The 13,294-nt window shown below is 40.2% G+C and overlaps 1 protein-coding gene across 1 annotated transcript in view; it reads right to left on the reverse strand.

Moving 5' to 3' along the window:
- Nucleotides 1-271: 271 nt before the first annotated feature.
- Nucleotides 272-13,294, reverse strand: part of esama (endothelial cell adhesion molecule a) — a 58,032-nt gene continuing 45,009 nt past the window's right edge. Inside the window, exons 2-7 of the mRNA XM_034606005.1 lie at nucleotides 7,175-7,323; nucleotides 5,209-5,407; nucleotides 4,977-5,132; nucleotides 3,838-3,960; nucleotides 3,564-3,696; nucleotides 272-2,879 (exon numbers count right to left, since the gene is read on the reverse strand). Of these exons, the coding sequence (XP_034461896.1) occupies nucleotides 2,351-2,879; nucleotides 3,564-3,696; nucleotides 3,838-3,960; nucleotides 4,977-5,132; nucleotides 5,209-5,407; nucleotides 7,175-7,323 (1,289 nt within the window). The 3' untranslated portion in view covers nucleotides 272-2,350. The remainder of the gene's footprint in view (nucleotides 2,880-3,563; nucleotides 3,697-3,837; nucleotides 3,961-4,976; nucleotides 5,133-5,208; nucleotides 5,408-7,174; nucleotides 7,324-13,294) is intronic.

Consider the following 13,294-nt stretch of genomic DNA (forward strand, 5'->3'; position numbering starts at 1 on the left):
ATGTTTTACCAGTGAAAGTTACACAAATCGTGTATAAGATATTGTTGCAGGAAATATGAATGGGAATTTGCTTTCCCACCTGTAGTGGCTCATTATGGCCACTAGAGGGGGAAACAACGGACTTTGATTTCTGATCAATAGACCCAGTAAGTTTATATTGAGCTCGTTTTTAGAACAAATCCTCAGTCAGTGCTCCTCCAAGCTGTTCCTCTAACAATCAATGTAAATTATTTTTAAAATGGACATACATTCTCACAAACGCACACACACATCTGATCATTTGTAGTTTAATTGAAAATAGCATACAAAGCATTTTCCATGAACATAAATATGGACGATACAAGTGCACGCTGCACATTCATGTCCACAGTATAAATAAGCACGTTTGTCCACAGTAGTTGTACAATCCATCCTGACTCACTGACAGTGAACACTTCTTTACTCCATAAAACTAGCAACTATTTACTGCTTATAAACTCTGCTCATGTGCTCTCATACGTGACTGTATAAAAATAAAGGTTTGTCTTGAATACATCTTCATATTCGTAATGTACACTTTTTAAATGACCCATTCACCAGTTAACAGAGTCTATTAACTGTAGCTGTAAATGTGTTACTCATCAAACTGCCTTCCCTCGACACTTTCAACATCTAAGTCTTTCCCCGCAGCTGTGATCGCTGTCACTTTCCTGCCAAGCTCCTGTTGAACAGACAATAATACTCAGTGTGAGTCTGTCAAAGAAGCTCCGGCCCTTTCTTTCAGCATCATTGAATTTCACATGATCCATTTGAATATGGTTGTTGCTCTTGCTGTGCACACTAAGAAAAAGAAAAACAAACCTATGCTCCAGTGTAGTGACAAAACAGCAGTAGATGGTGATGTAGATCACTATCATTATACATAAAGTAAATACGTTTTAAAATCCAGATGATATTTATCTATATTTAGGCATTTGTGTGACTAAGAAGTGGACAGAATAAGATGAAAGAAAGTCACAATGTTTGGATACAGTTGTGACTCTGCAATAAAAGAAATATAAAAACTAAGGAGACATTGTTAACAGTGTTTGAACTTTACTCCCCCAGCTTTAAGGAGGATGGTGTTATCTCCCCCTACTAAGAATCTGCCTATTTATGTTCTTCATACAGAGAAACTCATATCAGCTTTTCATTGTCATCACATGGGAAAGATGTTTTCTCTGAAGCTCCTGAACCCTGTAGCAGTGAATCGTATATTAATTAAAACTGACCTAGGATCTCTTTATATACCACAACATACAGAGAGCATGTCGACGTAATGGAGTGATACATACTGAATGTCTTTGGTTCACTATCCAGTGTTGCAGGCGAACACATTACCTCTATAAAAGTTGTGGTCACCATGCTGTCTGTTCGGCATTTAACAGGAAATAAATATCATATTTACAATGTCAATGCTGCTGGCAACTTTAAATTATTAAAACCCGAGTGTGGACTTGTGTATTAGCAAAGTCATCACACTGCAGTTCTGAATGGTGCTCGATATAATAAGGAGCTTTGACTAATCTGTGTTTGAAGAATTGAGTCTGAGAGCGTTTTATAAGCTGAACCACAGACAGAAATGACGCCAGAAAAGGATTAGGATATTTTGCAATGGCAAACTTTTCCATTATGTGTATATTGTTGTCTTATCTTTTTTCCCACAAGTCTACTGCAGAAATACACTCATTACTACATAGATCTTCATATATTACAGCCGGCTTCACTGACTTCCCTTTGAACATTCACTGCTCTGAACAGTACTGATATAATGTGCTTACACCTATTTTGTTCTGCTCGCGTCCTCCTTCAGGTAGTTTTTGAAGTAACAATGACAAAGTGCAGCAGACCTGCGTCTTATTTCATCTGCATTTCTTCAAAGGCTCCAGTGAGCATTTACTTGCTGTTCACTTTGAGTCATTCGTTCAGCAGGAGGACAAAAACAAAATACATTTTACAACATTTAAAAGATACATTTGAAAAAATAAAATAATTAGAAATGCATTGGTAAAGTAGAAAAGAGGACACTGGACAAATGTATGAAAATCAGGTCTATACACAGTTTTCAATGTTCAGTATACAGTGCATACAGAATATAAAAGATGTAGGTATACTTAAAGCAAGTCAACAGTCAGTGTCTGAGAGTCTTGCCATGAAAGCTTCTTGAAACAAAAGCAGAAGTGAATAAGACATTTTCATCTAATGTAATTCTTTGCTAAATAGTAGTTTAAGTGTTCCCTTTAAAAACGGATCAGCAGCCGACCCTTTCACAGAAACAGCAATATTCCACTGGCTTATGTCAACAGCACTGTTTAGCCAGCGCTGGCTGGTGTTAGACCAGCGATCCGGCCTGGTTCTGTGCTGGCACCATAATGGGCACCCCTCCCATACGGGCGATGTTAGAGGCGGTCACACCGGAGGGCAGCGGTGGAGGGGAGGGGGCGGCCTGGAGCTGCAGCTGAGGATGGCTGAAGGTCAGTGGCAGCGTCTGGGCCTGGGGCAGCTGGGCGTAGCGCTCCGGTCTGGGTGGGGAGCCCCCGTTGGTGTTGGCCTCAGAGGGGCCGGGCTGCCCGCGTGGCAGGGTGGTGTTGTTGTTGTAGCTGAAGTGGGTGGGGGTGGAGGCTCCGTGATGGCGTGACGGCCTGTAGCCGGCCATGCTGCCAGTGGCAGTGATGATGGAGGCGGTGTCTGAGGGCGGGCGCTGGGGGTAGTGCTGCAGGTGGTGGTTGTTGTGGTGGTTGGAGGGCTCTTTGTGGTGCGGGCTGGAGGCGATGGACGACAGGGTGCCATTCTTGGAGATGATATCTGAGCCCATGCCGCTCTTAGCCCAGGACACACGCTTAGGAGCCTGAGCGTCCTCCCTGGAGGTGGAGAGGATGAAGAGGTTTGATTTAAAAAAAACTAACCATTAGCTGAATTTTAAAGCCACACTCAAAAAGGGAAAAAGGTCCAAGGCTTTAATATCAGATCATGAGGTAACAATGAAGCTGCACCACACAACAAACTGATGAAGCTGACCCTCACTGAATATCTGAGCTTTTCTCTTATTTACTGACATCTTTTCCAATCTGCCTCATGAAAAGTTCACCCTGTGAAACAACCATCAGCCGCATCCCACTGATACTGAATCTGGTGACTGTGCTTTAAGGAATGCCCTTTTCTGTTATTTCTCAGGGGATTTATCCTCCATGCACATCACATGCATGAACATGCAAAGAAGTCACATGTTCAGAGTATGTTTTTCTGTTCATAACTAACTGATGCATTGTCTAAATAGTTTGCTTGCATTTAATTAGTTATTCATCGCATGAATGAATGACATTTATTTTACAGTGCACAAAGGAACACAAACTTTCACATATGCAACTTTGTTCAACAACATACATCTCTTAAATGTATCATAGCTTATAAAAAAACAAATGTAAACAGTAAAATGGCCGTCAACCATCTGTGTTTGGTAATATGATGTAACCATAGCGAACTGCTCTCATCAGTTATGTCCTTGCGACCGAGCACTAACCGCTGCTGTAACCTCACGAACTCACTTGATTTCGTTGGCCATGTCGTCCTCACTGTCTCGCCGCCTCCTCACCAGGAAAACGAGGCAGATGAGGAGGAGGAAGATGAAGCCGGCCACTGAGCCAATGGTGGCGCCAACGATCATACCCACATTGGTGGCTGTTGTCAGAAAACACACAACGGTCACGTGTCGCCAAAGCACATACATCTACATAACATACAAACTGTAGAGTTAAACAACGGCAGAGTGAAGGAAAAGTTGATTTACACACTTTGCTGGTGTTGCTGTGTGGTACGTACATGAGACAATCTCCAGGTTGATGAAGCAGGACTCGGAGCCGGCTGAGTTACTGGCTGTGCACACGTACTTCCCCGACATGTTGCTGCTCAGGTTGCTCAGCTTCAGAATGCCGGTCTTCTCATCTACAACAGCATTGAACATGGAGGACGACAGTCAAGCATGAACACATACAATTGGTTCTATGAGTATATGCAAAAATAGCTGTTGTATCAATATATTAATAAATCCACTACATAATAAAATTGAGTGATGGGTACAAATACTTATACCACACACACACACACACACACACAATGTGATGACTTTTTTCTGTATTTGATCCCTTTCTTCTCTCCTGGTCTTCTCTCTCATCTCTAACCTCTCCACCTCTCCTCTTTGTCTGTCACTCTCTTCCCCCTCAAACTATATTCTTCGTTATGACATCATCGACTGTATCAGCATGATCACTGAGATTCTTTGAATTCTCTGTCGGGGGAGTTGCTGTCTTAGTTTCTCATTCTCTTAAATAATCTTAATTAACCAATTTCAATATTGAGCTTTGTAATTAACTACACAATATACTGTCACAAAGCCAGATGGAGATATAATATATTATTTAGAAATGTGTGTGTATTGTGTGTGTGTACAAAATAACTCAATAACATATATGTGAATTTTGAAGGTCAAACACATTTTCCATCTAATTTACATCTTATATCGATCAGAAAATGTATTCCCATCATATGAGTCAGAAAATTACGTTGTGCATAATTCAAAAATGCATTTTTGGAGGCTGCATTATATAGGACTATAGACATTATGATCAATCTGAAAGTATCGTCATAAAATGTAGTAATACATTATCTTTTGCAAACAATAAGATTTGAGACATGATCTACAGTTTGTCGAGAGAAGCCAATCATTTGTCATCAAATAAAAAAGACATCATGTTGACATCATTATGAAATTGCGTTATCACAGTATTTAAAAGTCAGCATTGCCTGATTGGTGTACATACGGTGCACGTGCAGGGCACTCGTCACCCCTCTGATGCTTTTTATTTTAAATGAATCAATCGGGAGAAACACAAGAACATCCATAAATCTTCTGCTTCTACTTCTGAGTGCAGATAATGAATTTCTGATCAGGCTCCACTCACTGAGCATGGGTGAAAAGAAGACCTCCGAGGTGGGACTGGTCTTCCTCCACTTGTACATAGGAATGGGTTTCCCAGAACTGGACTTGCAGCTCAGAGTCACGTTTCCTTTCCGCACTGGCTTCCCTGATAGCGAGCACTTAGGAACAGCAGGAGGGACTGAGGGGAGACGACAGGATTGTTAGATTGTACAACATTCTGTATGTCAGTCAGTTAAACAGGATCTATATCTTACCCTTCACATCCAGACTGAGTTCTTTGGTGAAGACTTTATCGGACGTGATGACCTGGCAGAGGTAGCGTCCTGAGTCGGACTCCTGGGTGTTGTTGATGTACAGGGACACGTCCCACGAGGGCATGCCATTGGAGAAACCAACACGGCCCTTAAACTGGAAGTCCCCCACTATCATGGAGTCTTTGGTGTAGGAGATGATCTGGACAAGAGAGCAGGGAGCCAGTGTCAAACGTAAAGACATATACAGTAAGTAGTTAATGAGCAGAGTTCAGTATATTCATCTGGTGTAGGAATAATTGGAAAATGAGTTCCCAACCAGGACAATTCATGTAAACGCCATTTCAAGTCAGAGCCACAGCTCAGAAAGTTTGCTGTCATCTCTTATAAACCAATGAAAATATTCTCACACTCAGCTTTTAGCAATTTACAGCATCCATAGTATTTTTACATATTCAATCTTAAAAAAACATGAACACACTGACGTTGGAGCAATGACTTCACACACTTTGGAAATAAGACCTTCTGAGGAGCATGTGAATGCACAATCTGATCAGTGCCAACAGAGGAACTGCTTTCATTAAGAGTCAAGTCAATATGATTGGGTTTGGCGGTTTATCCTGGGTCCAAAGTTCAAAGAACATAAAGGGATTTTAAATCTCAACACCTCTTATTCAATAAAACTGTGACTGGCATTTGGTGAGATGCGTTACAGTGGAAATCATTTACTCTTCTCACAGAATCCATTTGATTATTGTGGGAGGGGGTGATGTAACAAAGTGACCTATCACAAGGTATTAAACATACAAATGCAAACTAGTCAGAATTCAGTCTTCAGATTAAAAAAAAAAAAAATTCTGGTAAAGAGTATTTCAATTGATGATTCTGGCAATATTCAGTATTTTCATTATAATCAACAAATCCAATGAGAAGACCTGAACCGTATTGCCAGTGTATTCTGAGCCTGATGTATGATATGCCTCTGAGCCATGGAGTTCCATTGATGTCCAAGAACTATTAAAATCCCTTCACTGATGAAGAGGGGGACATGTTCCTTCATCCCCATGACCACACACACAGGCTTATTTTGACTCAGTACCACATATCCTGCTGCCCCTAATATGTGGATTAATCCACAGCTAAAAATAGTCCCCAACAAAAGCAGTATTTTATATATTTTTTCTAGGTGTCCCTTTGTCTTTGTCTCCATATTACTGGATACGGTAGAACAGATAATGTATGAGTGTTGACTTCCTCTCATGCTGCTGAACTGTGTAGCAAACTGATCTGGCTGGACTCTCTGCAGAGATCGTGGCAGAGCTTTGAAGCCTGAGGTTTTGTTCTTTTATTTACCTTTTTGGATACAAATGAAGGTAAAGCAGTGAAACACTGGATGTCTGTCCAGACGTCTAAAAAACTCAACTGTGTCTTTTCAAGCTCTCTGAGTTCTCTTTTCCCCGGCTTTCTTTTGAAATGTGATCCTCTTTTGGGTCGTCCATCTGTCATAATCTGACCTGACCTGACGGACATGTAAACTGAGCCACAGCCTGGTCCCAAGATAACATGTTCAAATAAAACAATATGAGGAGGGGGCTGATCAGCTGGGCTCTTTATGTAAAAACCCTCTGCTTCATGTTATGTTTAAGCAATGATTTCACCAAAAATCTGATTCCCGAAAAATACACCTAATGTCCTGATACAAAAACACAGTATGGTGCATTAAAGCAGTAAATAAATAGTACAGTGTTTGTATGGATTAATTTCCAAGGGTTTACAAAAGAAAGAGCTTTGCCAGATTAACAGTATAAGAACAAGCAAAAATCCTTCATAACTGTAATCCCAGATATCATAGCCACAGATGGCAAAGTGTAAAGATTTCACTGAGGGCCTGTATATACTGCATGTACTGTATATGTATCACTCCATCATGTTCTACACATGAGTGTTTCCCCAGCGTCTCCTTTCTTACCAACTGGGTGTTGTTGGAGACAAAGGTCCACAGGACGGTGTTGCTGCTCAGGTCACTGCCCGTCGTGGAGCGGTACGTGGCCCTCAGCAACACCGTCTGACCCTTGATCACATCCATGGTTTGGGACATCTGGAGCTGGGCTAATACGCCTGAGAGAGTGAGACAGAGAAAAGAAAACTGTCAGCATGAGCCTTCTGCAAACCTACTGTCAATATGCTAAACTGTTATGAATCCGGATTTATAACTAAGATGAGTTTTATCTCATAATATGTCACTTGCATTCAGCTGTGGCTTCCACTAAAACAATATGCTGTCATTTAAAAAATATCCTAACCACACCTGTAAATATAAGATGAATATTTATTCGCAATTTCTTACAACAAAGACCAACAACCAACTGTGGTGAGGAGCTCTGACAACATCATCCATATCCAAATATCCAATCCTTAGTTTAGTGTTGAAACACATCACAGGAATGTCATCCAATGACACCCACGAGAAATATTTGAGAAAAATGTTTGAACGTTTTTAACAAAAAAAAAAAGAAGCTAGAAATGATCCAAAGCCCATTTATCATTATCAAACTCTCAGCTGAAGCTGTTCCTACCAACCAGATATTATATCCATGAAGCCGGGCACTTGAAGATTTCCTGGAGGATAAATCTTCATTGATCTACAGTAAACGTTTTCTGAGACGATGTTTTTCATCAGGCAACCGACCAGGCGAGCACTGAAACAACTTTAGTCTCTGATGAGCTACTCTGGTGAATCTCTGAGTCTGCATGTGCGCTACATTTTTTTTTTTTACGTTCACTTATAATCTTCAAAATAAATACATGTAGTTTTCTGTTTACCGACCGCAGCTTTACAAAAATGTCATCTCTGGAGGATTTAATCAGAGGGAATTATATGTGACGTTGATATGTGACGCTAGGAGAGCAAAAGGTTAAAAAAAGCTTAAAGTCATAGTTCATGTGAAAACATAAATGTCTGTGCTGGTGCTGCTGTTAGCCGACACTAACTGGCGATTAAGTGCAGTGATCCTCTGGGAAACAATGTCAAAATATTTACCTCTGTACTTATTGACCTTATTACAAGAAAAGTATAAATGATCTTAGAGAGCATGTCAACAAATGACAGACTAAACAAGGTGTTGTAAAGGCATCTCCTGGATAAGATGTTCTTATATGATTGTTTCATCGTAGTGGGAATTAAACAAGTATTTCTATTAACTAAGATTGTATAGTTGATTCATTATCTCAGTTTAAAGTTAAACAGTTAGATGAATACATTAATAAGCAAAGAACAATCCGCTTGAGGTTGTAAAGTGGCAAAGTGAAACAGCGGCCAAGAGTTGGTTTATGTGGAGTGGCCTGATGTGAACTACTCAGGGCTCATTGGCAGAGTAAAATGTAGAGTGTGTTTATGGCCAGAGGGAGGCAGCAAAGAGTCAAAACAGATCTCCTCAGGAACAAATGTCAAATCAAAAACATTTTTTTATGTTACAGATCATTTTATATGATAAAAATACTTTTAAATGATTTGTTGTATTGTACACGTGCTATGAAAAGTTTGTTTATGTACGGTGACTGAGCTTCATTTCTGTTTACTACAGTTAAGGGTATTGAGGGTCAAATTAATAATGAATTGGATCAAGCTGTCTCTCTCTCACACACACACACACACACACACACACACACACACACACACACACACACACACACACACACACAGCAGGATGAATTTATTTTTCCTGTATCCATTTTCCTTCTCCATCACCCTCTGTGTGTGTGTGTGTGTGTGTGTGTGTGTGTGCGTGCCCTAGTTGTGTGTGTTAACTTCTGTGACAGACATTACTAACTTGGACCCAGAAAAGATAAAGTTCTTAAATCTGCACAGGATCATGACCCATGCATACTTTTAGGCAAATTCAGCAAAACATTCCAACTAATTAATACCGTTGTTTTGGTGCCACAATTGTCACTAACAAGGAAAGGACTCAATGAACAGGAAGTGATGCAATGAAATGTAAGTGCTGAGTGTTTTCTGAACTGAGGAAATGTTCTGTCCAGACTCAACATCTTCACCAGCTCTGCACCAGCTGGACACTACAAAGAAGAAACTTGTGCCATGTCTCAGCATATTTCCATACTCACACTTTCTATTTTGAGGGCATAAGTGCCTTTACACTGGCAAGTATGGCAAGATGCAATGCACTATAAATACCTGGTGCACTCAGAATGGACTAAAAGTTGAGTGTAAAACGATGGACACATTTCCCCCTTAACAGTCGCCATCTTGGCTTGAATTAGAATTCCTTTTATTGTCATTGCACATGGCATGACAAAATTGAATAGCCATGTTACCATTCACTAGCTAGAATGTTGCTGGTTCGATCCCAGGCTCATCCAGTCTGCATTTCGAGTGTGATAGAAAAAAGCGCTGCGTACAGAAACTTGTACTTTAATCGATAGGACTGGAAAAGCACTTTATAAATATAGACCATTTACCAACTGTGAATTTCACTGGTGCTGCTGTAAAAAGTGCTGTGCTTGCTCAAAGAGTTCAATGTTTAGGATTTAGTGGCATCTAGTGGTGAACTTGCAAATTGCAGCCAACTGAATAGGCCTCCTCTCTCATCCAAGTGTGTTGGTCAACCTACTGATCCCTGATCAGGTAATGTAAAAACATGGAGGGCCCTCTCTAGAGCCAGTGCTGGGTTTGTTGGTTCTGGCTACTTTAGGAACATGGCAACATGGTGGACTCCATGGTAGAATATTTTAAATGCTTTGATTAAAACATAACAAAACAAATTGTGAAATTAAAATGAAGTGAAATACAACACACGTTGTTACATGCATTCCCTTTTATGTTTGCAATTAATGTTATTGTAAAAATGTTGCACACAGAAAATGTACTGAGGCTTGAGAAGACTGCCGCTGCCGCAGGTTCGGTTCCGACCCTTTGCTACAAGTCTTCTCCATTCTCTCTCCCCTTTCATTGTTCGATTCAAAAAAGGCCATGATGCCCAAAAATATCTTTTGAAAAATTGGTGAAGCTGCAGGATATCGAGTAAAGATAGTGGCATGGTGGGATTGTTCAATTAAAGTAGTTCCTGTTACAGTGAAATAATACTTATGGCATTTCATTTCCACATCTCATAATGAAAAAAAAAAACATTGGATCAAGATAATCAGCTTTGGAACAAGATTAGTATTTGAAAACAATTAGTTTTCAAATATCTGGTTTTATCTGGTATGTGTCAAATAAAGGATGTTACTGTTATTTTGAAGGAAAAAGCTCTTGTGTTTTTTAGGCACAGTTGAAATTAGAATTGCAACAATAAACCACGTAAAGAGATCTCTGCAGACGGTGGAGTAGATATCAGTTTCTCTGTCACCATGGAGACGGATGGAGTGGATAAGTGACAGTGACGAGGGAGACAGAGAATGTGGGGGATACTCCTACTTACAGAACATTGTTTTTAATGAAGAAACACGCTAATGAAGTAAAGGAGATGGACAGAGCTAAGGAGGAAAAGGAACATAAGTGGAGGAAGGAGAGACAGATGAAACAGGAGGAGAAAAGAAGGACAAGAGACGGCCAACAATAAGAAGAGTCATAGTGTCAATTACTCTTTAGACCCTAAGAAGATTTGCAGCATCAGTGAGAGTAAGACCTCATGTCAGCGGAGGTGCTGACTGACGGCTGGCAGCTTGGAGCGGTGGATATGTAGAGATGAGAGAAAGAGGCTTAAACATAAATGTAATGAGTCACTGAGGAGCAGCTCTCAGATGATTGCAGTGAGTCTGGAACAGGCTCCACGGAAAGGCTCAGAGAGAAGGATGGAGGAATCGATGGATCGACACATGTGCTGACAAAGTCGATTGATGACAATAAGAATAAAGAGAGAATAAAGAAATATTACAAAAATAGTTGTAATATTAAAGAAAAAAGGCACAATATTATGAGAATAATGTTGTAGTGCAGAATAATAATGTAGTGAAAATGTTTTAGGAAATAAGCAGCAAGGAGAATCCGTTCGTGCTGACTGGAGTTTCACGCCTGGATCCAGAATCGTGAACCAATCTCATTGTAAAAATATGAAATCCATTTGAATATCAGGCAGGAATAACCGCAGATCATGTCATAGTTTCATAGTTGAAACGTACTTAAAATTATGACTTTATTTTTGTAAAATTACATCTATATTTTGCAATATTACAACTTCATTCCGTATATCTTTTTTTAAATTTTCTTCAACATGGCCCTAATAAGGCGTTGTATAAAAAACAGTCTCCTGACAGTAGCGTTATGTTCAGCAGGCAGGTTCATTTGCTTTTGGTGAGTAGAGTTTTCTTACTCACTATTGTGGATTTTCTTCTGACACAGCACTTCATGACCTGTAGTGTGCACACACAACTTCCCAACAGGCACCAACATCTCACTGGAGAAAATAGGCCAAATCTTCAGCTACTCATTAGTGTAGATGGGCTGCTCTTCATGATTCAGCCTGATCAGATGGGCATATTTTCCCCCATAAAAATCGTGCCAAGTGCTGCTTTAAGAAGATTTCCCGACAGAAATCCTCCCTGATTCTGATGAGAGTGCACCACAGCTGAGGAAAAGATGAATGAATGTTCGCAGAGGTAGAAAACAGAGGGATGAATAGAGAGAAGAACAAAGCCACGGGGCTCACATTCATAACATTCACTCTTCACTCTTAATTTGGTCAGTGAGGCTTAATCTTCCCCTCTGTGGCAGGTCTGAAATCCAGTGTGCAGGCTTCAGGACGATTGGCTTTAAATATTCCATGGTGACTGATGGCGAGGCAGATGGGAGCGAGTTCTCTCAGTGTAAAGACAATGCAGGGAGTAATGAGGTCTGGATGATGCTCACTGGAGGTAATGGAGGCATTTCACTAAGTCTGATTTAACAAGGTGTTTCATGGTTAGGTTGGTTCTATCTTTGTAGGCGAGCACTTATAACAGGATTTGTAAGAAACATGAGAGCAGGATTAAGGAAAACCTTGATTTGGATTACCTTGATTACGAGCATATGAATTAAACATGTAAAACAACAGGGAGGAAGTTGGGAGTGAATAATAAGAGCTGTTTAATGCTGACAGAAAACAGAGGAGAAGAACTTGCTTCATCAGCCTAAAGGAGGAAACGAAAGAAGCCTACTCGAACATATTAGTATCTAGTTTTATTAAAGGCTCTGACAATGTGTTTCCACACTCAGCTGCAATATGAACAAGGTTCTACATGACTCATTTTGAACTGAATTCGTAGAGGATACAGCATTTGACTGTGCTCTCCTCAGTGGTTTGGCTCAATTGAGCTTTGGAATGCTAAACCTCCAACACATAGTAACTAGAATGCTACTTAATACCAAGGCTACTGCTGGGCCTCTGTAGAGGTAGGTGCTCCATTGAGAGACTCCATTCTAGTTTCTTAACTTTTCCTAGTAGTCATACATATTAAATATTTTAGAGAAATACTTAAAATCTGAACTGCTCAGTTTCTTAAAGTGGTATATTTACTCAGTACCAATTGATGAATACCATTCAACCATTCACACACACATTCATACAGTGCATCTATGGGCAGCACTTTTTTATGACAAGCAATTTGTGGTTGAGGATGACCCGCTCTACCCCCTGAGCCACAGCCACCCCTGTGCATAGTAAATAAATTCAAACAGGACATTTGCCAAATGATTTTTACAAATAAAATGAATTAATGAGTATTCAGCAGGAAAGCACAAAACTGCACTAGTTCCCTTTCTTTATTATATTTCTGTAATATTCATGTGGGTAGTTTGTACATATCTGGTAGGCTCTGTATGGTGGTAATATGCTGGTGACTTGTCCAAATCAGCTGGGATTGGCTCCAGCTCCCCCCATTACCCTCGAAGAGTAAGCAGTATAGATAATGGTAGGGTGGTCCTAACAGGCTTTACCTTGCTGTAAAATCAGGGTAATTAACAAATATAGATATTTTTGATATGCAGATTTGATCAAACTCGTATTTCTTGTGAAAGAAAACTATCCTACGCTGTCCCATTTCATTCCATTCTATTCTATGTGTCATAGGTTACCAGTATGGTAGCTTTCGG

This window comes from Hippoglossus hippoglossus, chromosome 14, assembly GCF_009819705.1.
Source record: "Hippoglossus hippoglossus isolate fHipHip1 chromosome 14, fHipHip1.pri, whole genome shotgun sequence".
Taxonomy (NCBI): Eukaryota; Metazoa; Chordata; class Actinopteri; order Pleuronectiformes; family Pleuronectidae; genus Hippoglossus; species Hippoglossus hippoglossus.